This window comes from Melopsittacus undulatus, chromosome 20 (assembly GCF_012275295.1).
Source record: "Melopsittacus undulatus isolate bMelUnd1 chromosome 20, bMelUnd1.mat.Z, whole genome shotgun sequence".
NCBI classification, from domain to species: Eukaryota; Metazoa; Chordata; class Aves; order Psittaciformes; family Psittaculidae; genus Melopsittacus; species Melopsittacus undulatus.
This window is the reverse complement of record NC_047546.1, coordinates 195,936-219,586: the sequence shown is the minus strand read 5'-3', so window position 1 is coordinate 219,586 and position 23,651 is coordinate 195,936. Positions and strand designations below refer to the sequence as shown.

Here is a 23,651-nt window from a genome sequence, read left to right as displayed (position 1 = left end):
AGTAGCCGAAAGATTCAAGTTCACCATAAGGCACTTTAAAGCCATGACGGGGGCCGAGCCCCGCGTCCCCATCACCCCTCCCGGCACCCCATGGCAAGGACAGAGGTGGGGGCCGGGCAGCGCTGGCGGCAGCAGCGGAGGGGCCGGGAGGGGGTGCAGGGGGGGGAATATATTACATCACTTTTTAAATATAGATAAACTCTTATTTTAGGCAAATAGTGCCGGTCCCTGCCCCCCCCGGGGGGATGCGCCCGAGGGGGAGGGCATGTGCAAAGGGCAGAGGAGTGGCCGCTGGGGTCCGGCCACCCGGGGGGGGGGGTCCCACAGGGCCGCGGTGGTTTATAGGGGATGGGGGGAGTCGGGTGGGGGCCGGGGCTGCCCCACACCCGGGTGGGCTCACCCGAATAGTGCAACCAAGAGAAAGCAGCCGGGAGTGCAGGGGCGAGGGGGGGCTCGCCGGGGGGGGGGCTGCTCGGGGTGGGGAAGGGGGGGGGGGGACAAGCGATGCGCAGCGCGGGGCGGGGCCGCCAGGGGGTGCGCTCCCCGGTTGGGGGGCGCAGGGGTCGGTCCGTGGGGGCCCCAGCCCGGTCCCGGCCCCGCTGATGTTGAGGGGGTTTGTCCCCGGAGGGGTGGGGGGGGTCACCCCGGTCCCGCTTTGCCTCCCCCCAACTCCTCGCAGACCCCCGAGGGGGGTCCCGGGTCCGGCGGTGGGGGGGGAGGGCAGCGGGGAACCCCCCCCCCCCCCTTTGTGCAAATCGGCCAGGGGGGAGTTTCCCCCTTTGCATAACTGGGAATGAACCGTGACGGGATAAACGGGCACAGAACACGCGGCGGGTGCGGCACCGACCATCACCCGCTGCCACAGCCGCCCTATGCCGACTCCACCTTCACGGCGCCGTCCGGCTGCGGCCCTTCCTCACCCTCCGGCTCCTCTTCCTCCTCCTTGATCCTTCCCGGCCCCCAGTAGCGGGCGAAGGAGAGGCGCAGCCCCTCCAGCCGCCCGTTGGACAGGTCGAGGCCGGGGGGACCCTCCTGCGGCGGAGGGGGCTCCTCGCGGCGCCGGCGCCGGGTCCGCACCTCGAGGCAGTTCTGGCCCTTGAGGTGCCGCTGGAGGTGGTCGTCCTTGGCGAAGGCCTTGTGGCAGAGGTAGCACTCGTAGGGCCGGGCGCCCGTGTGCAGGTGCATGTGGTTCTTCAGGTCGTAGCTGTGCAGGAAGCGGGCGCTGCAGTGCTGGCAGGAGTAGGGCCGTTCGCCCGTGTGCTTGCGCATGTGGATCTTCAACTTGTCGTTCCTGGAGGGGGGAGACAGGCAGACATGGGCACGGGGCTGGCAGCAGCCACCCGGCTGTGGGGGGTGATGCTGGCAGCCCCATGGCAGGGATGTGTGCTAGGGATGCTCTGCAGAATGCAGGGCTCTGATGGGGCCACGGTGGTGGTGAGCAATGGATCCCTGGTTTTACCACACCAGAGCTGCAGCCAGGGATGCTGGCCTGGGTGGTGGGCACGGAAGGTCATGGAACCATGGAAGAGATTGTGTTGGAAGGGACCTCAAAGCTCATCCAGTCCCAACCCCATGCTACGGACAGGGACACCTTGCACTAGAGCAGGTTGCTCCAAGCCACATCCAACCTGGCCTCGAACAGTGTCAGGAATGGGGCAGCCAGTGTCAGTGCCTTCATCCTGACATTCCCAGCAGCTCTCCAGGAGTGCAGAAGACCCCATGGACCTGCACTGCCCATTCCTGCCTGCAGGGAGGTGCCACTGGGGATGCTGTGGGGTCCCCATCAGGCTGCACTCACCTTGTGAAGCGGACCCCGCAGACCTGGCAGGCAAAGGGCTTCTCCCCCGTGTGCGTGCGCATGTGCCGGGGCAGCTTCCCGGCCCCGTGGATGACCTTGTGGCAGACGGGGCACTCCTGGGGCATCTGCGAGCGGCGCTTCCGCACCAGCTTGTCGGGTGTATCCAGCCCCGGCGCCAGCGACTCGTGGTGCAGCGAGCTCAGGTACGCCATCAGGTCAGGGTCAATGGCGTCCTCATCGGAGGCAGCCTCCTCGGGGGACAGGGGAGGCTGGTATGGGAAGGGGAAGGGATGCGGAGGCAGCTCCTCCTCCTCGGGCAGCTCGAAGCTGTCGTAGGGCAGAGGCAGCCCCTCGGGCAGGGGGGGCGATGGCGGCTGGGGGGGCGGCTGGGGGCTGGCGCAGCCTTCGGCCTCGGCGGCCGGCTCCTCGGTGTGGTTGTTGAGCCGAGCGCCGCGGGTCTGCAGGAACTTGCGGGTCTTCTTGCTGCGGCGCGCGGCCGGGCGCGATGGTGGCGGTGCCAGGAGCTCCCCCTCGGGCAGCGCCGCGAAGGCCTCCAGGTACCGGCGGGCGCGCTCGCAGTCTCCATCATCGGGGCCCGGCGCCTCCATGCCGCTGCCCTGCAGGATCTCCACGCAGGCAGCGATCACGCAGGGGATCTCCAGCAGCCGCGCGGCGCGCAGCACCTCACCCATGTTGGCGCTGCTGATGGTGAGCGTAGCCGTGTAGGCAAACTCCAGCAGCGCACCCAGAGCCTCCGGCCCCACAAAGTCCAGCTCACAGACCTCCTGCCCCGGCCCCGGCCCCGCAAACAGCTTCTTGAAGTAGCGGCTGGAGGCGGCCAGGACAGCGCGGTGGGTTCGGTACTCCAGCCCCTGGGTCTTGATGGTGACATCGCAGAGCAGCCCCATCTGCCGCTGCTCGTTCAGGCAGCTCAGCAGCTCACTGCTGTGCTCGGGGAAGGGGATGCCGATGAGGTCGTCCTCCGGGCTGGCCATCATCCTCACCTGCGGGAAGGATGGGGATGCTCACTGACCAGCACGGCTCTCGGAGCAAACGCCGCCATGGCCAAAGCGTCGGCTCCACCACGAAGCCAGGGTGTGAAGAAACCTCCATTGCTCTGGGCCGGGTGGCGGTGGTACAAGCGACACCAAACCCTCACCCCCCACAGCCCATACCAAGGCTGGTGGGCACAGGGCCCCAGCCGCAGCCCCCCACACGCTTCCTCCGCCGGCAGCACCGGCTGCCCGCGCTCCCCCTCTTGCCACCGCAGCAAAGGGGGAAATCTCAGCGTGGTGCCTTTGAGCGGGTGCCGAGGCGAGGAGCTTCCTGTGCCAGCCCACCCACCCCGGCCCCCCGGCACGGCCACAGCGCAGCCGCCGGCTCCCGGCAGCACCGAGCCAGGAGCGCGGCCTCACCGGCACCGTGCGGGTGGGAGGTGAGTGCCGGGAAGAGGAGCCCGGCCGGGCTGGGAACGGGGGCCACGCTTCCTGCCACCACAGATTAGGATCAGCACCAGCGCCGCCAGCTCCTGCCCCCGCTCCCGGTGGGGGCCGGGCCCCTTTCCCTCCTGCTTTGCCCCAGCCTGGGGCCGCTCCTCGCCCAGCCAAGCCCTGCCTGCGCCAGCCCGGCCTTTCCCACGCTGTGCTGGCAGGGCTTGGCCTCAGCCACAAACCTGGCACCGCCAGCACTGGCACTGGGGTCCCTATGGAGCTGTGCTGGGAACGTGCAGCATCCCCATGGAGCCGGTGCAAGCAGGTGATGGAGTCTGCGGGAAGAGGGAGCACGACCCACCCCTGTCCACAGGCAGGGTACAGGCAGCAGCAGTGGCTCCAGGGCTGTGACATAGCCTGCAATACCTTGCCCATCATGGGGAATGCCCTCCCTGCTGCCTGGTGCTGCTGGCTGATACCTGGTGAAGTGCTGGGTGACACCGGGGCTGCAGCTCTGTCCTGCCTGCAGCCAGGCCAAGGCACAGGCAGGCACACGGCCCCATGTGCTGCCAGCTCCAGGCCGATGCAGGAGTGGACATCACCGCCCCAGACCCAGCCAAGCCGCACCAAGGCGCTGGGTGCCGCCGGCGGCGCTGGGGACGTGCCCCCTCTTGCCCGTCGAGGGGCGGCGCGGCCGCGGCCCCCGGCACAAGGGGCCCATCCCCGCGCCGGCCGCTCCCTGCGCTTGGGCGGCCGCCAGCTGGGGCTGCCTCGGCAGGCGGCTGGGAACGGCCCCGGAGCAACCGGCTGCGAAGCCGCCCCAGCCGCTGCCGAGCAGGCCCGACCGGCAGGGCAGGCGGCAGCCGCCCCTGAAACTGGGAGCCGGGCAGCGCCGACCGGCCGGGCTGCGGGAGCTCACGGCTGCCCCAGCGCCCGGCAGGAGCCGGGGGTGCCGCCGGTCGGGGTCCGGGCTGCGGAGGGGGCGAGAGGATTAGGGGTGATTAAAGCATCAGCTCCATGGGAGCCAACAGGCAGCGACAGCCCCCGGTGGGATTAGGCTGGATTAGCAGCGGGGGCAGGAGGAGGGGAGGTGAGCGCCCTGAGACGCGCCTGGGGCGATGGAGGGGGACGTGGGGCCCATGGGGGCGGCCCCGAGCACTGAGGACCCCAAAGGTGGTTGCAGGTGACGGTCCCATGATCGGTGGCATCCACCTCGTCCTGCAGCTAAACGGCAACGTCAGCGGGATGGATCCCCTGGTCCCTCACAGCACCCTCAGCCCCATGGCACGGGGATGATGGTGCCACCAGCATGTGCCCACCGTGGAGCTCCCACACCTGCGGGTCCCTGGGGCCAGCACCGCAGCCTAAGCCCCATCCATGCCCACAGGATGAGCACAGCCACCGGCCGCACTGTGTCATGGTGCAGGTGGGAGCAGGCTGAGCACTGCCGGTGCCACGGAACCCACCGCGGTGCAGGCCCAGCACAGCCCAGTGAGGAGCCGGGACCCCTGCACGCAGCCGTGGGGCCGGATGGGGCTGTGGGGCCGTGGACCAGGGCATGGGGCTGGCGCAGGGCGGGGGCGAGCGGCGGAGGGGGGGATTTTCCATGGGCCCAAACCGCCTCCTTCGCCGACACCCCCACCCCCCCCCCGCGCATCCTCCCCTGGAGCAGTCACATGCTGAGCGGGTGCTGCCATCGAGGAGATCACAGCGGAGATAAGGAAATGGGGGGGCCGAGGTGTGAGGCTGCCAGAGACAGCCCTGGCCCCCCGCGCTGCGCCGGAGCCCATGGCGCAGGGATGGGGCAGGGATGGGGCTGGCGGTGATGCCATGGTCCCCACCGCACCAGGGCTGTCTCGGTTACGTCAATGCCTGTGGCTGGGCCCATCTCAGCTGCGGCAGCCGCATAGGGCCAAGGAAAGGGGGGGTCGCTCCCATGCAGAGCCGGTTCTCGTGCCGGGGCGGGTGGCAGCAGGAACAATGCCTGCCCAGGTCACCCTGACATCTCTCTGCCTGGCACAACCATGGCCTGCCCCATTCACCTGCCAGCTCCCCAAGCCGTGGGGGTCTGGCTGCCCTGGCACAGCCACAGGCAGCAGGGTGGGGGTCCAGCCCTGACCCCCCACCCTGTGTGAGAACCAGCTCCATCCCCTGCTGCCGAGCCAGGATGACACTCTGCATGTGGGCTCAGTGCCACCGGCTTTGGCTGGGGATGATGGGGGATGCGGAGTGGGAGCAGGTGCCTGGGGTTACCCCCATCTGCTCCCCCATGGGGAAGGGGTCCCGGTGAGCACACCCCCACCCTGGCTGCTGCCAGGCGCGTTCAGGCGCAGGAGTCACAAACGCTGTCGAGGGACTTCACAGCCGCACTGGGGAGAATGAGTCACCCAGGAAGGGGAGTGCGGCGCCAGCCCCAGCCCCGTGTCCCACAGCGGAGCCCCAGGAAGGGGCCTGGGACCTGCACCCCCCTCCTCGGCCCCCACTGTCCGGCCTGAGGCCGGTGGGGAGCGGCAGTGGTGCCGGTGCCGGATGCTTTGGTGTGGGGGGTAGCACGGTGAGGGTCTGTGCACCCCCTCTGCCCACCCAGCAGCAGGCTGGGGTCCGGCTGGGCTGGTGGCCCCATGGTGGGCAAACACCAGGGTGTGTACGGGTGCCGGAGGGAAGGTGCCAGGGGAAGCAAAAGGCTCTTTGAAGAAAGAAGAAAACAGCGAGAGGAGACGAAAGGAAATGGTTTGAAGAGAGAAGAGGATAAACAGAGCCCCTGGCTCCATGGCACCACCCGGACCCCTGCTGCCGCCATGCTCCTCGTGCCCACGGTGCCATCCTGGCAGCTTCCAGGCCCCTGGCACCACCAGCGCTGCGTGGGCACAGCCTCCATGGCACCGAGGAGGGGTCTGAGTGCCACGGCCCAGCTCCGGCCCAGTGCCAGGACACCGGGGTGGAGGCTGGGCAAGGGCAGCAGCCACAGCCCAGCACCTGCAGCAGGGACCAGCCCAGCCACGGTCCCACACCGGCTCCATGTTGGCACCATGGCCCCATCCCAGCACTACAACCCCCTCCCACTGCCGGCCCCACCGCCCATCCCAGGCGCATCCAGCTCCTGGCATCACCACCACAGGGACTGGGCCCCATTCTACCAGGCCACGGTGACCCGAACCTCACCATCCATCCCGTCCCATCCCGTCCCACCGGCAGTGAGGGCGGTGCAGGGTGCAGGCGACGCCAGCATCCCGGCAGCCTCCGGCCGGTGCCAGGGCAGCTCTGCCCGGCCCTGCCCGCTCCCACACCGTGTCCCCACCACCCGGCACCATAGTGACCACACTGCCCGGTGGTGCCGGCCGGGCACGGGGCTCACCTGGCAGGGGTCCCGGAGGGGTCGGCACCGCGGCCGGGCTGGCGGCGCTGGCGCAGGCAGGGGAAGGCAGGGTGCTGTGTGAACTTGGCCCCGCTCCCCGCTGCACTTGAGCGCAGGATCCCACCTCAAAAGGAGTCGACGCCCACACCCCGGGTCACGCACCTCCCAGCCCCGCTTCCCAGAACACACACGGCATTAACCCTTGGCGGCCGGCGCCGTGATGTGGGGCCCGACCCGGAACCGGGCAGGGGGCACCCCCGGGCCCCTTCCCACGGCAGGAAAGCCCCAGCACCGGCCGCACCGGCACCTTGTGCCTCGAGCATCCCCTCCCTGCCGCCGGCATCGCCAACACGACGCTTGCCCAGGCCCCCCACGCCGAGGCGTCGATGGGCGCTGGCCCTCCTGCCGCCCCAAGGCAGGGCGCTGGGTGCTGGGTGCTGGTGCTGGGTGCTGGGTGCTGGGAGCTGGGTGCTGGGTGCTGGGAGCTGGGTGCTGGGTTCTGGGTGCTGGGCGCTGGGTGCTGGGTGCTGGGCGCTGGGTGCTGGGAGCTGGGTTCTGGGTGCTGGGTTCTGGGTGCTGGGTGCTGGGTGCTGGGTGCTGGGCGCTGGGTGCTGAGTGCTGGGTGCTGGGTGCTGGGCGCTGGGTGCTGGGAGCTGGGTTCTGGGTGCTGGGTGCTGGGCGCTGGGTGCTGGGTGATGGGTGCTGGGTGCTGGGAGCTGGGTGCTGGGTGCTGGGCGCTGGGTGCTGGGTGCTGGGTGCTGGGTGCTGGGCGCTGGGTGATGGGCGCTGGGTGCTGGGTGCTGGGTGCTGGGAGCTGGGTGCTGGGAGCTGGGTGCTGGGTGCTGGGCGCTGGGTGCTGGGTGCTGGGCGCTGGGTGCTGAGTGATGGGCGCTGGGTGCTGGGTGCTGGGTGCTGGGTGCTGGGTGATGGGCGCTGGGTGCTGGGTGCTGGGTGCTGGGTGCTGGGCGCTGGGTGCTGGGTGCTGGCCGATGGCAGCGGCCGGCCCGGCCAAGCCGGGAGGGCGCCTGCGCTTGGCGAGACCGGGGCTGCCACCACAGGGCTGGGCTTGGTCCGGCATGCTGGGGCCTGCCCAGCGAGCCCCGGAGCCTCCCCCCGGTCCTGCCGATGCACGTCCCACTCTGCCCCCGGAGCAGGTCCCTGCGGTCCCATAGGGGATGCTGTGACCCTGGCGAGGGAGGATTCGGGTCCTGCTCGGCCTCCTGTGCCAAGGGCACCCGAGGGCCCCTCGTGCCCCCACAGTCCCCAAGGGCCAGCTGCAGGTTCGTGCAATCCCCCCCATAATTACACCCTCTGCATCCCCAGCTAAACAGCAATTAGCAGCACAGGGAGCGCTCCCCACACCCCACCGGCAGCATCCAGAATCCGCCCTGGCCACCCACACCAGCATGGCCAGTGCTGTGCCAGGGCCCTGCCGTGGGGCTGCCCCCCAGAAAGGGGAAGAGCCTGCAGCAGGCAGGGAGGGGGCCTCCAGCCCCAGCAACGCTTGTGGAAGGAGCCGAGTTGTGCAAGAGCCCGACCACAGGAGCAGGCAGAGGGGATGGCAGAGGGGCACTGCCCATGACTGTGCATCACCCATGAGGGGCAGCTCATCCCCTGGCACTGCGGTCCATGGGCTGTGATGCTGCAGGTCAGTGTGAGGCAGGGAGCGCAGACACCGGTGTGGCCATGGAGCGGCACTGGTGCAGGCAGCGGCGGTGCAGGCAGCATGGCACCTGGGAGCAAGGATGCTGCAGCCTTGCCCATCACATGCCCATGATGCCTGAAGGCCCCACTGGGGAACAGGGCCCAGGGGCAGCATCCCAGGCGGGACGAAGGGGAGGGATGCGGCCCCGCTGCCAACCCTCTGCCTGCCCTTTGCTCCCCATAAAGGAGGGGAACGGCGCCAGCCCCCCCCAGTGAGGTGTGCCTGGTGCTAAGGGCGGTAGATAAGGTGGGCGAGGCGGGCAGGGAGGGGCACGGATGGGCACGGCATGGGCACGCAGCCTGACTCAGGGCTCCCGCTGGTGGCCAGGCCCCGCTGGGTGACTCACCAGGCCCCCCCACCCTGGGGGTGTTGCAACTGCCGACCACAAACTGCTGCTTGCCCCGGCTGGGGGGCACCGAGTGGTGCCCACCCATAAGGGACCAGGCAGTGGAGGGGATATCCCCTATGGAGGACAGGCTGACCTTCATCCATGCTCCTCCACACTCAGCCCCTGCCTTGGCCAGAGGCACCATGACCACTGCCACCACTGATGGGACTCCGGCTCCAGCAGCATCCTAGCTCCTACATGGCACCAGCCCCACTCCTGACAGTAGGATGCTGTCCAGCCATGGGTATCCCCATCCTCTGCACCACATCCTGGCACGGGAAACTCCAACCTGCCAGGACAGCGAGTCCTACAGCCACCTGCTTACCCATGGGTGGCCAAGGGCATGTGGCCTCTGAGGGCCACCCATGGGCTCCCTGCTGCGAGCATCAGCCACTGAGAGAGGACACACAAGGCCAGACACAGGCTGCACCCATCTGCTCCCCGCTGGGCCTACACACAGGAGCAGCCAGGGGGAAGGAAGCAAGGAAAGAAGGAAGGAAGCAGGAAGGAAGGGGTTGTTGAAATGGAACTTGGGGACAGGAGGAACAGGAAGGAGATGGTCAATAGCAAACCCCACGTTTGATCAGCACAGCACAGGGTGAAAGCCGAGGTGCCCCAGCAGCCAGGGCTGCAGTCCAGGTGGGAGGTGCCCATCCACTGCCCAGCCTACCCCTGACAGCAGCAAGAGGGGCCCGGTGGAGCCAGGCCCCAGCTTGCACAGCCCAGCCTGGGCACAGAGCAAGGCTCTGCCTGCGGTGGCAGCGGACGAGGCTCTGAGCTCTCCGCCTGGGACCGGCAGCGCTGCCCGGGGGGGGTCCCTGCACCGACCCCCGGGTGAGCCGGCTCCGGTGCTCCCCCTGCAGCGCTCGGTCACCGGAGCCCCTTGCAGAGCAGCCCCAGGCCCCCAGTTCCGCACAGCCCCGGGGGGGCCCAGCCTGGCATCTCCTCCCCACCGGGGGGTCCCTGTCCCGGCAGCACCCGGCGGAGGAACGCAGACAGCGGCCGGGTCCCGGGGCTCCATCCCGGCTCCATCCCGGCTCCGGGCCCGGTGGGGTCACCCGGCAAGGACAGTGCCAACCCACAGCCCCCCCCGGACACCCCTCGAAATAGCCCAGCTTCCGCCCCCAGAGCGCTGCCTGCTGCTGATCCCATGGGTGTGTGGGGGGGGCGGCTCTAATCCCCCCCGAGCCCACGTAGCGCTGCCAGCGGGGCTGTGCTGGGCACAGCTTGACCCACGCAGCACCGCGAGCAGGACCAGGGCCAGCCCCGTGCGGTGGTGAGGGTGAAGCCGGGGCCAGGCGGATGTGGAGCCCCAGTGCGGCACACGGGGCTGCCCCCAGCCCCGAGCCCCACCAGGATGTGTGTCCTCACCGCGCTGGTTCACCCGGCACAGCCCAGATGAGACGGGAATCCCCTTCCCCTCCCCTTCTTGGGACATAAGCAGAGCATCCTCCTGCCCATCTTCACCGCAGGCCCCGGCAAGACCCATGGGAGGGGAACAGAAGCAAACCCGCCGGGATGCCACCGTGCCCACCGTGTGCCAACCAGCGCGGCCACGCTCCCCAACCGGCCCCCGTCCAGCATCCAGGGCAGGCAGCGCTGGCACCCACCCTGCCCTAGACCCAGCATCCGGTACCAGGACACCACTCACCGCCCCGTCCAGCCGCTGCCCATGGGGCCTGGGGACATGGCAGGGCCAGCCGGGGCAGAGCAGAGCTCCCAGCGCAGCCAAGGCTGCCGGGAGAGGCCAGCGCTCGCCTGACCTACTTCTCCTTCCGCATCACCTGCTTTCATTTTCCCTCGCCATGCCTTGTCCCCCCGCCCGCACACGGCCCCCCCGAGCTCCGCCGCCGGCCTCAGGGGTGCCGGAGCCCCCGGAGCACCGAGCACCCCAAGCGCTCATCCCTCTCCGGGCACGGGGCACGACCACGCACCGGCTGAAGGTCACGGGCAGCGGCCGCCTCCCCCCTGCCTGCGCGGCCACCCGAGCGTCATCTGCCTGGCACGAAGCGAGTCGGACGGGTCCCAGCCCAGCCCCTCGCCGGGTCCTCCGCTCGCCCCGGGGCTCGCAGGGGTGTGGACGAGCAGCTCCCGGGGCACGGCGGCCGCCAACCCCCCCCCGCAGACGGGGCGGGCTCCCCCCGTGGGGTTACCATGGGAGGCGGCGGCGGCGCAGGGGGAGCGCGGACTCCCGGGGGCTCCCGGTGCTGCCGGGAGAGGTTACCGGTGGTTTCATCATCCCCGGTAGGAGGGCTCCGCTCGGCGCAAGCGGCAGCAGCCGCCCCCGAGGGCCGGGCACGGGGGGGGGCCCGTTGGCCCCGCACCCCTCGTTGCACCCGAGGCCCCCCCCGCCCCCGCCATGCTCGGGCCCGTCGCGCTCGTGCCACGTGTGCACCGAGGGTGCACGGCACCAGCTGGCAGAGCCGAACTGCCACAGCCTCGGGCTCAGCACCACGGCCCTGACACCGCGGGGGGCTCGGGGGGTCCCCGGAACCCGCATTGATGTGTGTCCCCCCCCCCGCACCTGGTCACTTCCCTGTGCCCGTTCACCCGCTCTGTGTCCCTGTGCTCACTGAGGGCACCCCAGCCCCACACCCTCCCCTGCCCCACAGCTTCCCCTTCTCCACGCACCCGCTTCAAGTTCCTGAGCCAAACCCATCCCTTGGCGCCCAGCGCCGGCATCACCACAGCGGCCTCGAGTTGCCAGCAGCTGCCGTGTGCCAGTGCCAGGGCACCCCCAGCTCTGTCCCCACGGCCCAGCCTGGCTATGGGGGGGACACAGGCACACCGAGACTCACCCCACGCCAAACCTGGCACTGAGTCCTCTTGCCTGGCAAAAGCCACCCTGGGTCAAGGGCGGCCGTGGCCCAAGACGGCGGCTCAGCACCGGCGTGGGCCGCAGCAGGAGGGTAAATACCGCACCCCGCCTCGGGCAAACAGCCGCCCGGGGGGGGGACAAGCACAGCAGCTCTGGGTGCGCGGGGCAGAGTCCACCGGGGCTCGGCGGGTGCCACCGAGGCACCGGGCCCGGTGGGCACCCCTGTGGTGGTCCCTCACCAACGGCCGGGAGCCAGGCAGCCAGCACCGCTGCCAGCACACCAGGCCCGGCAGGTCACCGGCATGGCGTAGGGTGCCAGGACACAGACACCAACCCTGCGCTCCCATCTCTATCGGCACCGGCGCAGTGGGGCTGGCTCCAGAGCTGCCTCCCGGCCGCACGGGTGCTGCCGCTGCCCGGTGCACATGGGGATGCAGCCAAGCTGTACATGGGGCCAGGAAGGGCGGGGGGATGGCGGCAGCACCCGCTCACCTATGGGGTGAGCGCACGGGGGACCGCGGCTGAAGGGCAGCACCGGAGCCGCGGGGACCGACCGGTGTCACCGGCTTCCCGCAGCCCCGTCCGGAGGGACTGGGAAGACCCCACACGTGGCCGCCCTCCACCCCACAGACGTGCCCACCGGCTCCAGCGCGGAGCAGCGGCCGGGAGCGGCCGGGAGCTCCGCACCCGTCGGCAGCATCCCGGCCCCTCGGCACTCACCGCACCCGGGCTGCGCTCGAGCGGCCGCCGCACCGGCAGCGCTCCCGTTCGGTCCCGGTCCGCGCAGCCCCCTCCGCTCCGCTCCGCTCACCTGCGCGCCCCGCCCGAGCTGCGGGACGGTCCCGGGGCCGCGGCCCCGCCTCCGCCTTCACCTGCCGCCGCCGCGCCCCGCCCGCGCCCCCCCCGCCGCCGCCGCCGCCGCCGGGGCTCCAGGAAGCGCCCGCCCCTCTCCGCTCATTGGCCAGCGCGTCCGCGCTCCGGCCTCCCATTGGCCGGGGGGGGCCGCCCATCAGCCCCGCCACACCCCCCCCCGGGAGGGCGGGGGCCACGCGGGCTCCCCCCCGGGAACGGGGAGCGCTGGGGGGGGAGGCATGGGAAGAGCTGAGTCAGAGCCGGGGGACGGCGGCGATCACCGGGCCCGGCCCCGGGGCTGAGGGGGGGGGGCAGCACCGACCCCCCCCCCGGCGCCTCGCCCGGTGCCAGGCGCCGAACCCCGCGGCCGGCCCCCCCCGCTCCGCTCCGCCCCGCGGGCACGGGGGGGCGGGGAACCGGGCACCGGGCACCGGGATGCGTGCGGGGAGACCGGGACAAGGAACCGGACACCGGAGGGGGGGGGGGGGGACCGGGGCACGGAGCGCGGGGGGGGCGGCGGGGCCTCCCCCGCTCCCGGCGGCGCTGGGCAGGGCGCGGCGGCCGCGGCCCCCCCCCGAGCGGCCCCTCCGCAGGTGCCGGGGCGGGGACCCCGTGCAACCTGTTCGACGGCCGCCGGCCCCGGGAGGCGGCGGGGCCCGGCCCGTCCCGGCGCTCACCTCGGCTCACCCCGGTCCCCCCCCCCCGGCTCCTCCTGACTCAGAGCCCGGCCGCTGCCCGGCGCTGGCGGAAAGTGTGAGGAGCCGGAGCCGCCGCCTGCGCTGCCAAGGCAAACACGGCCCGATCAGACGTTATGTCAGCCGGGCCGCGCCGGGGGCACGGATCCATCACCGGGCTCCCCGCCCGACGGGGCTCGGTACCGGCCACCTGCGGCCGCGCCTCGGGACGCCGCCGGTGTCCATCTGCATCACCGGCCCCGCCGCAGCCGCATCCCCGGACCCGCACCCGCACCGGGAGCAGCGTAAAGGGGAGAAACCGGAGGAAAACCGGCATCGCCCTCCCGGCCCCACCGCTCCCCAGCCCCACCGCTCCTCGGCCCCACTGCTCCCCGGCCCCACTGCTCCCCGGTCCCACTGCTCCCCGGTCCCACTGCTCCCCGGCCCCACCGCCCTCCGGCCCCACTGCTCCCCGGTCCCACCGCTCCCCGGCCCCACCGCTCCCCGGTCCCACCGCTCCCTAGCCCCACTGCTCCCCGGCCCCACTGCTCCCCGGCCCCACTGCTCCTCGGCCCCACTGCTCCTCGGCCCCACTGCTCCCCGGCCCCACTGCTCCCCCGTCCCACCGCCCTCCGGCCCCACCGCCCTCCGGTCCCACCGCTCCCTAGCCCCACTGCTCCCCGGTCCCACCGCTCCCCGGCCCCACCGCTCCCCGGTCCCACCGCTCCCCGGCCCCACTGCTCCCCGGCCCCACCGCCCTCCGGCCCCACCGCTCCCCGGTCCCACTGCTCCCGCAGCTGGAGCTGTCGGGGCGCTCCCGGCGGCCGCCGCCCGCTGCCCCACGGGGGTCCCGCACTCACCTCCTGCCCGCGGCTCTCGGAGGGGCCGGTGCCGGGGGGGGCCTCGGGCCCGTGTCAGCCGGGCCGGCGGCGTGGCAGGAAGGAGCCGGTGGTCACCGCGGCCCGGGCGCGGCCGCCTGCAGAGGGCACTGCCGGTCCCGGAGCCGGGGCCCGCAGGCGGCGAGCGCGGCCCCGCGCGGCACGGACGCGCCCCGGGACACCGAGAGGTCTTTGGTGCCGGTGGCACCGTTTATTTGGGTTATAGATACCGGAATGTCCCGGACCGGCCGCAGCAGCCGCCCCACACCCACCAGCTGTGCTCCCCTGCCCCACAACCTGCCCTACACCATCCAGCTGTGCTCATCTGCCCCACAACCTGCCCTACACCATCCAGCTGTGCTCCCCTGCCCCACAACCTGCCCTACACCATCCAGCTGTGCTCCCCTGCCCCACAACCTGCCCTACACCATCCAGCTGTGTTCACCAGCCCCACAACCTGCCCTACACCATCCAGCTGTGCTCACCGGCCCCACAACCTGCCCTACACCATCCAGCTGTGCTCCCCTGCCCCACAACCTGCCCTACACCATCCAGCTGTGTTCACCAGCCCCACAACCTGCCCTACACCATCCAGCTGTGCTCCCCTGCCCCACAACCTGCCCCACACCATCCAGCTGTGTTCACCAGCCCCACAACCTGCCCTACACCATCCAGCTGTGCTCCCCTGCCCCACAACCTGCCCTACACCATCCAGCTGTGCTCCCCTGCCCCACAACCTGCCCTACACCATCCAGCTGTGTTCACCAGCCCCACAACCTGCCCTACATCATCCAGCTGTGTTCACCAGCCCCACAACCTGCCCTACACCATCCAGCTGTGCTCATCTGCCCCACAACCTGCCCTACACCATCCAGCTGTGCTCATCTGCCCCACAACCTGCCCTACACCATCCAGCTGTGCTCCCCTGCCCCACAACCTGCCCCACACCATCCAGCTGTGCTCCCCTGCCCCACAACCTGCCCTACACCATCCAGCTGTGTTCACCAGCCCCACAACCTGCCCTACACCATCCAGCTGTGTTCACCAGCCCCACAACATGCCTCACACCATCCAGCTGTGCTTCCACTGCCATGGCCCCGGTCCTCCCCTCCACTGCTCTTGCCTGTCCCATTTCCTTCCCCTCCTGCAGCCCCCAGTTCCTGCCCACTGTGCATTGCCCCCCTCCCCGGGGGGGATGACCCACTGCGGGGGGGGATGGGGGGGGGCTCCTGCCTCGAGCTTTGCTTTTTTTTTACAAAAATAATATAAATTAAAATAAATTTAACCATTAAAATAAAATAAAAAAGAGAGAAAGAGATTAAATAAATCCCAGGGCCAAGGAGAGGTCTGGGGCCGGGCAGCAGGGCCCAGGCACTGCGGGCACCGGCTCCCCCCCACCCCGAGGCTGGAGCAGAGGGTGCCCTGGGCCAGGACAGCCTCACTATAGGGAGAGGCTGGGGGGCAGTGGGGGGGTCCCCCCAGCTCATGCCCCCCCTTTGCCAACCGCTTTGGGGGGGTCTCCCTGGCACCCCCGTGCCCCCAGTGCAGCCCCTCAGCGCGGCCGGTCCAGCAGCACCTCGAGCCAGCAGGGGCAGGAGGTGATGAACTGCCGCGAGTAGCAGGGTCCCCAACCCTTGGCGAAGCTGATGCGGATGCTATGGGGGTCACAGGGACCCTCCCCAGGCAGCCGCCGGCCCCCGGCCCCCCCCACACGCTCGTAGTCGAACACCTTGGCCGAGTAACCAGGCAGCACCTTGAGGACCGGGAGCCCACGGGCACCGGGGGGGCCCAGGGTGGGTGAGCTGACAAAGATGGGGTGTTCGCTGCGGTTGTAGGCCCACACCCCCCCCGGCTCCCGGCTCAGCAGCAGCCCCCGGCCGATCTTGCCCCGTGCCCTCCTCACGGCCCGGCTCCGGTGAGCGGCCGGTAACTGCCCCAGGCAGAAGCCGCTGCCCCGGGGCAGCTCGGAGAACACGTTCACCGCAGCCTCGTGCACGGCATAGAGGCGGCCGACGCGCGTGCGGTGCTCCCAGTAAGCCAGTTTGCACCAGCAGCCGTCCTTACTGGTGCTCCGGGAGAGGCTGGTGTCTGGGGGGAAGGAGAGCGTCACCATCACCGTGGGGCAGAGACACCCGTGGGGCAGCTGGAGGGACCGAGGGGATGGGGGGTCCACACCCCCATAGCCCACCCCGGGGCTGCGGCAGGGGGTGGATGGATGGACACAGCCCCGCAGGGATGCCCCAGCTCGGAGGTACCTCCGATGCCAGCCTGGCCTCGGCCGCAGCCCTCGGGGAGCACGGAGAGGGGGTCCCGGTGCATGGGGAAGGTGCGGCCCCGGTGGCCGGTGGCCAGGCTGGAGCTGCTGCCGTGTGCGTCAAGGCACATTGTGTGCGTCCCCGCGGGCAGCGCTTCCTCCGGCACCGAGCCCGGCGGCGCCAGAAACAACAGGAGCCGTGGGGGGGCCCCCGGCAGGAACCCCTCGTCCTGCGCCAGAGCCTCTTCCTCCCTGCGGGAGCGGCTGCAGCTCCGCTCCCCGGTTCCCAGGCTCCGGGTGCCCCAAAGGGGGGGGGTGCCCTGCCTCGGGTCCCTCTGTCTATGGGGCAAAGCGGGGGGGGGATCAAGCAGCCCTGGGCACGGGGGGACGCTCTTACCGCGCCGGTGCGCACCGTCGTAGCTGAGCTCCAGGAGCTGCGTGCTGGGGAACGGGGGCTCCTCCGGCCAGGAGGGACCGCAGGACACCTTCGAGTAGGGGGGCGGGGGGGTCTCTGCGGGAGAGGAGGGGATGAGGGGCTGGGGTCTCTGCGGGACAGGAGGGGATGAGGGGCCGGGACCCGCATCCTGCCCCCCCGCAGAGCCCGGAGCCGGCTCCATCGGGCAGCACTCACCGGGCACAGCCAAGCGGCTGAAGTGATGCGGGTTACAGCAGAGAGCGGCCGTGTCCCCGCAGCCCCTCCGGCCCCCGGCGCAGTAGCAGAGGTGCTTGAGCTCCTGGGGCTGGCGCACGTCGGGCCAGCGGTAGAGGCGGCAGAGCAGGACCTGGGGGGGCAGCGCCTGCTTGGGCCCCCCTCGGGGCTCCCCCCGCGGCGCCCACACGCAGCCGGCCTCGCAGGCGCCGCGGGTCTCCACCGCCTGCACCAGCAGCTCCAGTTCCTCATCCTTCAGCTTCTTGAACAGGGCATGGGCCGCGGGTTTGAGCGCACCGGGGCCGTCCTCGGGGCCGGCGGCCGCGCAGCGGAGCCGCCACAGCCGCCTCACCAGCGCCGAGCGGCGAGAGCGGAACATGGGAGCCGCTGCGGGACGGGGCGGGCGTCACCCCGGGGGAACCCGAGGGTCATGGGGGGGGGTGACCCAGGGGTCTGTGGGCTCCCTCCCCAGCGGGCTGGGACGGGGGCCCTAGGGAAGGGGTCCCTGGGATAGGATATCTAGGGAAGGATCCCTGGGATGGGGTTCCAGGGGATGGGGTCCTTGGGAGCAAGGTATCTGGGGATGGGATCCTTGGGACCAGGGTCTCCTGGGGTTGGGATCCTTGGGAATGGGGTCTCTGGGGTTGAGGTCCCTGGGATGGGGTCCCAGGGGATGGGGTCGTTAGGAACAAGGTCTCTTGGGATGGGATCCTTGGGAACAGGGTCTCCTGGGATGGGGTCCTTGGGAAGAGGGTCCCAGGGGATGGGGTCCTTGGGAACGGGGTCTCCGGGTCGCTGGGGAAGGGTCTCACTCACAGCACAGCAGATCTGGGTGCGCAGGGACGGGGCCGCGCTCGGGGCCGCGCACGGGGCCCCGCTCTCCGGCTCCGCTCTGCCCGTGCCCCGCCGCTCCCCGGCCTTTTTCCTGTGCCGGGAGCTTCTCCCCTCCCCCGGCCCTCCCCGTCGGGGATCTCATTGATTCGCCCGTCCCGTCCAGCCCCGGGGCTGAGCCTCCGTGGGGCTGGCGCAGGCGCTATGGGGGCTGCCGGAGCCCCCCTGGCTCCCGGGGGCAGCCGGCACCGGTGCTGGGGCAGAGGGGGGGCATAGAGGCCGCGGGTCCGACAGCCCCGAGCCCACGATGGCACAAGCTGAGCCCCCACTGACACCCACAGCGGGGTCCTCATTGCCCCCCCCCAGCCAGGCCTCCCCGGGCGAGGGTGGGAGCCGGCTCCACAACAAAGCCGTTAATGTAAACGGGACCCTTATCCCGCGCCGGGCTGGGCTTCCTGCTCCCAACTTCCCGCAGAGATAAGGGAGGCCGCGCTGGCGCCAGGCGCTGCCGCCGGGGCTGGCGCCAGGCTCTGGCACCCAGGGCCATGGGGGGCACGGGGACCCCCTGTGACCCACGGCACAGCCCCACACATCCCCCTGGCCCTGACCTCCCTGCAGCTCCGGCCACACTGGGCCCGATGGGGACATTCTGCTCTGGCTGCTTCCCACTGGCTCTTGGCAGCGCCAGAGCCCGGGCAGGAAAGGGCCTGGAGCAGGGACAAGGGGAGATGCTCTTTAGACAAGGGGCTGAGTCATGGACGGGGATCAAGCAGGCTGAGGGGGGACAGGCAGGGCACGGCTCCTGCTAAAGGGGCCCCAGGCAGTGGTGACGCTGAAGGATGCCTGGGACCTACCCAGGGCGAGGGGTGGGACAGGACACGGCCGTCCCCCCCCCAGAGCCTTCCTCAAGCACATGGAACTGCTCAGGTGCTGCTCAGGTTTATTGGGGTCTCTGTGATGGCAGAGTGGGGTCCCAGAACTGGGTGTCCATCAGCTCCATCAGCACGGGGTAACAACCAGGCAGTCTGGGGAGAGGAGGCAGGTACAGAGGGTGAGGACCCCGTTACAGCACCATGGCTGCAATCCTCAGCCCCCAGGAGCACCATGGCCAGGCTCCCATCACCTCCCAAGCACCACTGTTGGGCTCTCATCACCCCCTAAGCACCATGGCTGGGCCATTGCCCCCCAAAGGCCCCATGGCTGGGAACCCAGCATCCTCCCAAGCACCACGGCTGGGCCCTTGTACCACCCCAACCACCACAGCTGTGCCCCCGTCCCCCCCCAGCCCCACACGGAGCAGGCTGCCGAGGGCAGGGCACTCACCCATCACTGCACCAGGCAGGCAGGAGGTGCCAGGGCTGGTCCATGCCTAGTCCAGCAGGTCCCGGACACACCAGCTGCAGAGCAGGAGGTACACACACTCCCGCAGCAGCCGCAGCAGCCACGAGCCCAGGCGCAGCCCCAGCGAGGCCCCGGCAGGGGCCGGCAGTGCCACAGCCCTCACCCATCGCCTCTTGGTGCCCAGTGGCCGGGCATGGAGCAGGCGCATGGCTGAGGGCTCAGCGGGGTCTGATGCAGGGATGCGGCCGTGCAGGCGTGCGGTGAGCACTGGAACCTGCTCCATTCACTGCGCTTCTAAAGCCTCTACAATAGCAGGGGTGCAGGGGGGGAACCCTTTTGTTCGGAGCTGGCCTCATCCCCCCCCCAGGCCCCGAAGGGATGGGCAGAGCCGAGCACGAGCGATGCAGACGCAGGCTGAGCACAGCAGGTTTATTCAGTGCTGGTGGGCAGCAGGTTCATTCAGTGCTGATGGGCAGCAGGTTCATTCAGTGCTGATGGGCAGCAGGTTCATTCAGTGCTGATGGGCAGCAGGTTCATTCAGTGCCATACCCGGGGTGCCGTCACCGGCGGGACGTGCGCTCCTCCTCCTCGTTTTCCAGCTCATAGGCAGGCCGGTACCGGTCCCGGCCCTGGCTGTCGGTGTAGTGCAGGGCCGGGTTCTTGAGCGTGTTGGCCATGCTGCCCAAGGAGGTGTAGCTGCAGGGGGAGAAGGCAGCTGCCAGGCTGCACCCCAAGGCACCGGCTGTGCCAAGCGGGGTGGGCAGCACTGACACTAACCCCTTGTCATACAGGATGCAGTAGGGGACAAAGAGCTGGCGCAGGAACTCCCAGATGTCCCGGTAGGTCCAGTCCTGCAGGCAGAATTGGGCAGGGGTTGACACAGAGATCCCAGAGGAGACAACTGCCCCCCCTCAAGAGCACAGGGGAGCCCCAGAGCACTCCCGGCCCTCCTGGAACACCCCAAACACAGGGAAAGCCCCAATTTGGGCAGGAAGGAGCCCGGTCTGACAGCACCCGGCAGCCTGGCTGCAGTGAGGGGCACCCATCTGTGCAGCAGGGTGGGAAATGCTCTGGGGGGAAGCCCTCCAGGATGGGCATGGGTTGTGCCAGCTTCCAGCCCCATCACTTTAACCTGCCCTAGAACAAGAGGAGGCCACGTACCAGCAGGGGGTTCACCCGCATGTATGGGGGCCAGCCGGGGTCCGTCGGGCACATGGGGGTCAAGGTGCGTGAGTAGGGGTCCGTGCGCCGCGTCCCCATCAGCACGGCCTCGAGCTGCGGCTGCTGCTCCTTGAGGTGCACCAGAGCCTCCCGGATGGAGCCCTCCACGGTGCAGAGCTGCACCTTGTACCTGTGCAGGCAGGATGGGAGCTGCTATGGGGCTGTGGGGCTCCCTGCTCAGCCCACAGCCTGCCCCTCACCCCCAGCACCTCTGCACCGTGGCCTGGATGAAGTGCTCCATCTCGGGGAAGGGAGACACGATGCGGATGTAGAGAACCTGCAGCTTCTCCTGCCTCGCTGGGTACCGTCTGTGGAGAGATCCATCACACAGGGGCTCCATAGCCCTGGGATCCAGAGCCCTGCTTGGAGCCCATGGGACCCCCTCCGCCTGCCCCAGGCCGGGTACCTCTCCACAGCAGCATGGACCAGGTGCAGCAGGGCCGTGCAGTCCTTGCCCCCGTTGAAGCCCACGCAGAGCTGGGCCAGGCTGTACCGCTCCAAAGCCTCCTCGATGGTCCGCAGAGCTGCTGCCACCTTGTGCCCCAGGGCTGAGCCTGCCGGGATGGGGCAGTCGGTGCCCGCCCCGGGTTACGCTGCCTTGGCACTGCCCTGCGGTACCTCCGCCTTCGGGCATGTCTTGTCTCCAGACACACTATGGAGCCTGGAGCCAAGAGCTGCATAACCCGGAGGGAGGTCTGTGCCACAGATGGAACCGGGATCCTGCCAGCACCGCGGCACAGCTCCCTCCAGCACAGGCTGTGCTCTCAGGGACCTGAACTGCGGTTCTGGGTCCCACTCCCACCTGTGGTGCCGCACTAGCAGGGCTGCAGCACCCCTCAAGATCCCCAGCACAGGCAAATGCCGCTCCCAGGCTGGTCTTCCCACTGCACTGGCCCTGCGAGGCTGGGATCTGCTTTACAGTGAGGGTGGTAAAAGCCTGGTGCAGGCTGCCCATCCCTGGAGACAGCCAAGGCCAGGCTGGATGTGGTTCTGAGCAACCTGCTCTAGCTGGAGATGTCCCTGCCCACTGCAGGGCTTGGACTGGATGAGCTTTGGGGTCCCTTCAACCCAAACTGCTCTGTGGTTCTATGACCCCCTGTACCTGACTCAGCCAGGCCATAAACCTCCGTGGCCGCTGGTGCGATGCAGTCCGTCACCAACGGCACAACAACGCCCGGCGGCAGCTCCTCCATCAAGAAGCGATGCGCTTCCTCCAGGTCCTGCTCCGACTCCGAGTCCAGCATCAGCTTCACCCGGTAGTAGTTACTGGCCCAGTCCGGGTAGGAGCCCAGACTGACCCGGCCCTGGAAGGCAGCATTGACCCTGTCCAACGCGGGTGCGATGAGCACCTCGTCGGCCGCCACGTAGATGGCGCGGGAGTGGAACCGGGTCTGTTCGCTGCGGAAGAGGTGGGCGAAGCCGTCCAGGGCGCGCTCCATCAGCGCCGGGATGCCAGGGAAGATGTAGACGTTGCGCACGCTGACCAGCGGGTACTCAAAGGCGCTGCCCACACCATAGTTGAGACGGGAGGATGCCGGGACCCGCGCCAGCTTCATCTCGGGGCGCTGGGCATCCGTCGCCCCGAAGAGCCGGTGCACCAGTGCCACCAGCTCGGGGTGGGGAGCGATCTGCTCCCCGAAGGCCCTGGCCACAGCCTCGAAGGTCACATCGTCGTGCGTGGGGCCGATGCCCCCCGACGTGAGCACGAAGGTGAAGCGGGAGGCGAAGGAGGACACCTCCCCCGCGATGGCCTCCACGTCGTCGGGCACCACCGAGATCCGGGCCACGCGCACGCCGAGAGCGCGCAGCCGCCGGCACATGAAGAACGAGTTCGTGTCCTGCGTGTGGCCCTGCGGGGAACGGAGACACCGGTAACGGTAACGGGGGGGGGGTCCCCCGGGGCAGCCCCCCCGCCTCCCCCGCAGCCCCGGCCGCACCTTGAGGATCTCGTCACCGATGACGATGATACCGGCCGTGCCGCCCCCCCCAGGCCCGGGGGCCGCCATGGGGCGGGGGGAGGCGGTGCGCAAGGCCCCGCCCGCCCGCAGCACGCCCCGCAGCGCGACCCACATGGGCCCGGCGCGCCGCTCTCGGGCCGCGGCACCGCCTCTCGCTCCTATTGGCCGGGCGGCTGGTGCGTCACAGGGAGCTGCCGGCGCTGATTGGTCAGGAGGCGGGACCCGGCGGGGACAGAACCATCGCGGTTGGTTGGCTGGGGGGGGATCGGTGGCCGCTCCCCCGTTGCGGCCGTGGGCGCGCCCGGCGGCTGAAGGCACGTGCGGGGCACCGGGAGCTCCGCCCCCGCCGGCTCCAGCACCGCCTCCATCATCACCCCCATCCCCAACCACCGGGAGGAGCCCCCCCCGCCGCCCCCGTTCCCAGCGCAGCACAAAGGAGCTCCCAGACAAACATCCCTTTATTAACGGTACAAACGGGCACCAGCCCCGGGGCGGAGCCGCCGCCGTGCAGCGCCCGGGGAGCACCGGGAGGCGTGGGGCAAACCCCCCGAGGGTGATGCTGAGGAGGAAGGTGCTGGCTCGGCTCGGACCGGGCGCCTCTCACTTCTCCGGCTTCTTGGGCAGCGGCCGTCGGAAGAGCAGGATGTGGGGCTCTGAGGGGTAACGGGACACGGGCACACGGTGGTGTGAGCCCGGCCCCACGGCCGCAGCCCCCCCCCCCCCCCCCCGAGGCTCACCTGGCTCATGGATCATGTAGTGCACCCAGCCCTGGCTCTGCTGCACCCCCAGGTTCCGCCACTCCGACTCCGACAGCAGGTGGGTCTTGGGCACCAGCTTCGCGATGTCCTTGGGCAGCATCACGTGCCTGCAACGCCGCGGACTCAGCCGGTACCGGGGACACCGGAGCCCAACCCCCGGGGACCGGATACCGGACATCCCGACTGCGCCATTACCGGAACGACCCCTCCTCACTAAACAGCCACTACCGGGACGCCTCCCACCCGCAACTGAGCCGTTATCGGGGCATTTACCCCCCGAGTAAGCCGTTACCGGACACCCCCCCCCACCATAGCCGTTACCGGGACCCCCCCCCACCATAGCCGTTACCGGGACCCCCCCCCACCAGAGCCGTTACCGGACCCCCCCCCCCACCAGAGCCGTTACCGGACCCTCCTCCACCAGAGCCGTTACCGGGACCCCCCCCCACCATAGCCGCTACCGGACCCCCCCCCCTCCTCACCGGTACTCGAACTCCTCATCATCGTACTTGTCGGAGTAGTAGATCTGTTTGTGCGCCATGGCCGGGTCCTATGGCCGGGTCCTATGGCCGGGTCCTATGGCCGGGTCCTATGGCCGCCCCTCCCCGCCGCCCCTCACCCCTCACCTCAGCGGCCGTTGGGCCCCCCCCCCCCTCGCGACGCTTTCAAACGCCGCCGCCCCGCGCGCTCATTGGTCGGCGCCGCGCAGCGGGCGGGGCGGAGCGCGCTCCCATTGGCTGC

General features: G+C 70.2%; 4 protein-coding genes across 9 annotated transcripts; all 4 read right to left on the bottom strand.

The window, feature by feature from the left end:
• Positions 1–505: 505 nt before the first annotated feature.
• On the bottom strand, positions 506–13,969 carry ZBTB7B (zinc finger and BTB domain containing 7B). 4 transcript variants are annotated; one of them, XM_034071098.1, is made up of 3 exons: positions 13,881–13,969; positions 1,799–2,802; positions 506–1,291 (listed from the first exon to the last, which is right to left on the bottom strand). In XM_034071098.1, exons 2-3 carry the CDS (start codon positions 2,794–2,796, stop codon positions 871–873), a joined length of 1,419 nt encoding a protein of 472 aa, XP_033926989.1. In that variant the 5' UTR covers positions 2,797–2,802; positions 13,881–13,969; the 3' UTR covers positions 506–870. The 4 variants fall into 4 exon arrangements, with proteins under 4 accessions (XP_033926989.1, XP_033926988.1, XP_033926986.1 ...); XM_034071097.1 differs by lacking the exon at positions 13,881–13,969 and adding an exon at positions 12,306–12,360; XM_034071095.1 differs by lacking the exon at positions 13,881–13,969 and adding an exon at positions 12,215–12,328 and having other exon boundaries at positions 507–1,291.
• Positions 13,970–15,120: 1,151 nt separating this feature from the next.
• On the bottom strand, positions 15,121–17,658 carry LOC101869904 (mothers against decapentaplegic homolog 6-like). 2 transcript variants are annotated; one of them, XM_034071345.1, is made up of 4 exons: positions 17,618–17,658; positions 16,784–17,188; positions 16,550–16,663; positions 15,121–15,986 (listed from the first exon to the last, which is right to left on the bottom strand). In XM_034071345.1, exons 2-4 carry the CDS (start codon positions 17,178–17,180, stop codon positions 15,451–15,453), a joined length of 1,047 nt encoding a protein of 348 aa, XP_033927236.1. In that variant the 5' UTR covers positions 17,181–17,188; positions 17,618–17,658; the 3' UTR covers positions 15,121–15,450. The 2 variants fall into 2 exon arrangements, with proteins under 2 accessions (XP_033927236.1, XP_033927237.1); XM_034071346.1 differs by having other exon boundaries at positions 16,565–16,663.
• Positions 17,659–18,560: 902 nt separating this feature from the next.
• On the bottom strand, positions 18,561–22,267 carry FLAD1 (flavin adenine dinucleotide synthetase 1). The gene is made up of 8 exons (XM_034071359.1): positions 22,132–22,267; positions 21,297–22,044; positions 20,601–20,748; positions 20,404–20,502; positions 20,135–20,324; positions 19,751–19,824; positions 18,956–19,669; positions 18,561–18,657 (listed from the first exon to the last, which is right to left on the bottom strand). Exons 1-7 carry the CDS (start codon positions 22,264–22,266, stop codon positions 19,534–19,536), a joined length of 1,530 nt encoding a protein of 509 aa, XP_033927250.1. The 5' UTR covers position 22,267; the 3' UTR covers positions 18,561–18,657; positions 18,956–19,533.
• A 325-nt stretch (positions 22,268–22,592) lies between these two features.
• Positions 22,593–23,536, bottom strand: CKS1B (CDC28 protein kinase regulatory subunit 1B). Of its 2 annotated transcripts, XM_034071201.1 has the most exons (3): positions 23,393–23,536; positions 22,890–23,017; positions 22,593–22,805 (listed from the first exon to the last, which is right to left on the bottom strand). In XM_034071201.1, the coding sequence occupies exons 1-3, from the start codon at positions 23,449–23,451 to the stop codon at positions 22,753–22,755; spliced, it is 240 nt and encodes a 79-aa protein (XP_033927092.1). In that variant the 5' UTR covers positions 23,452–23,536; the 3' UTR covers positions 22,593–22,752. The 2 variants fall into 2 exon arrangements, with proteins under 2 accessions (XP_033927092.1, XP_033927091.1); XM_034071200.1 differs by having other exon boundaries at positions 22,593–23,017.
• Between the last annotated feature and the right edge of the window lie 115 nt (positions 23,537–23,651).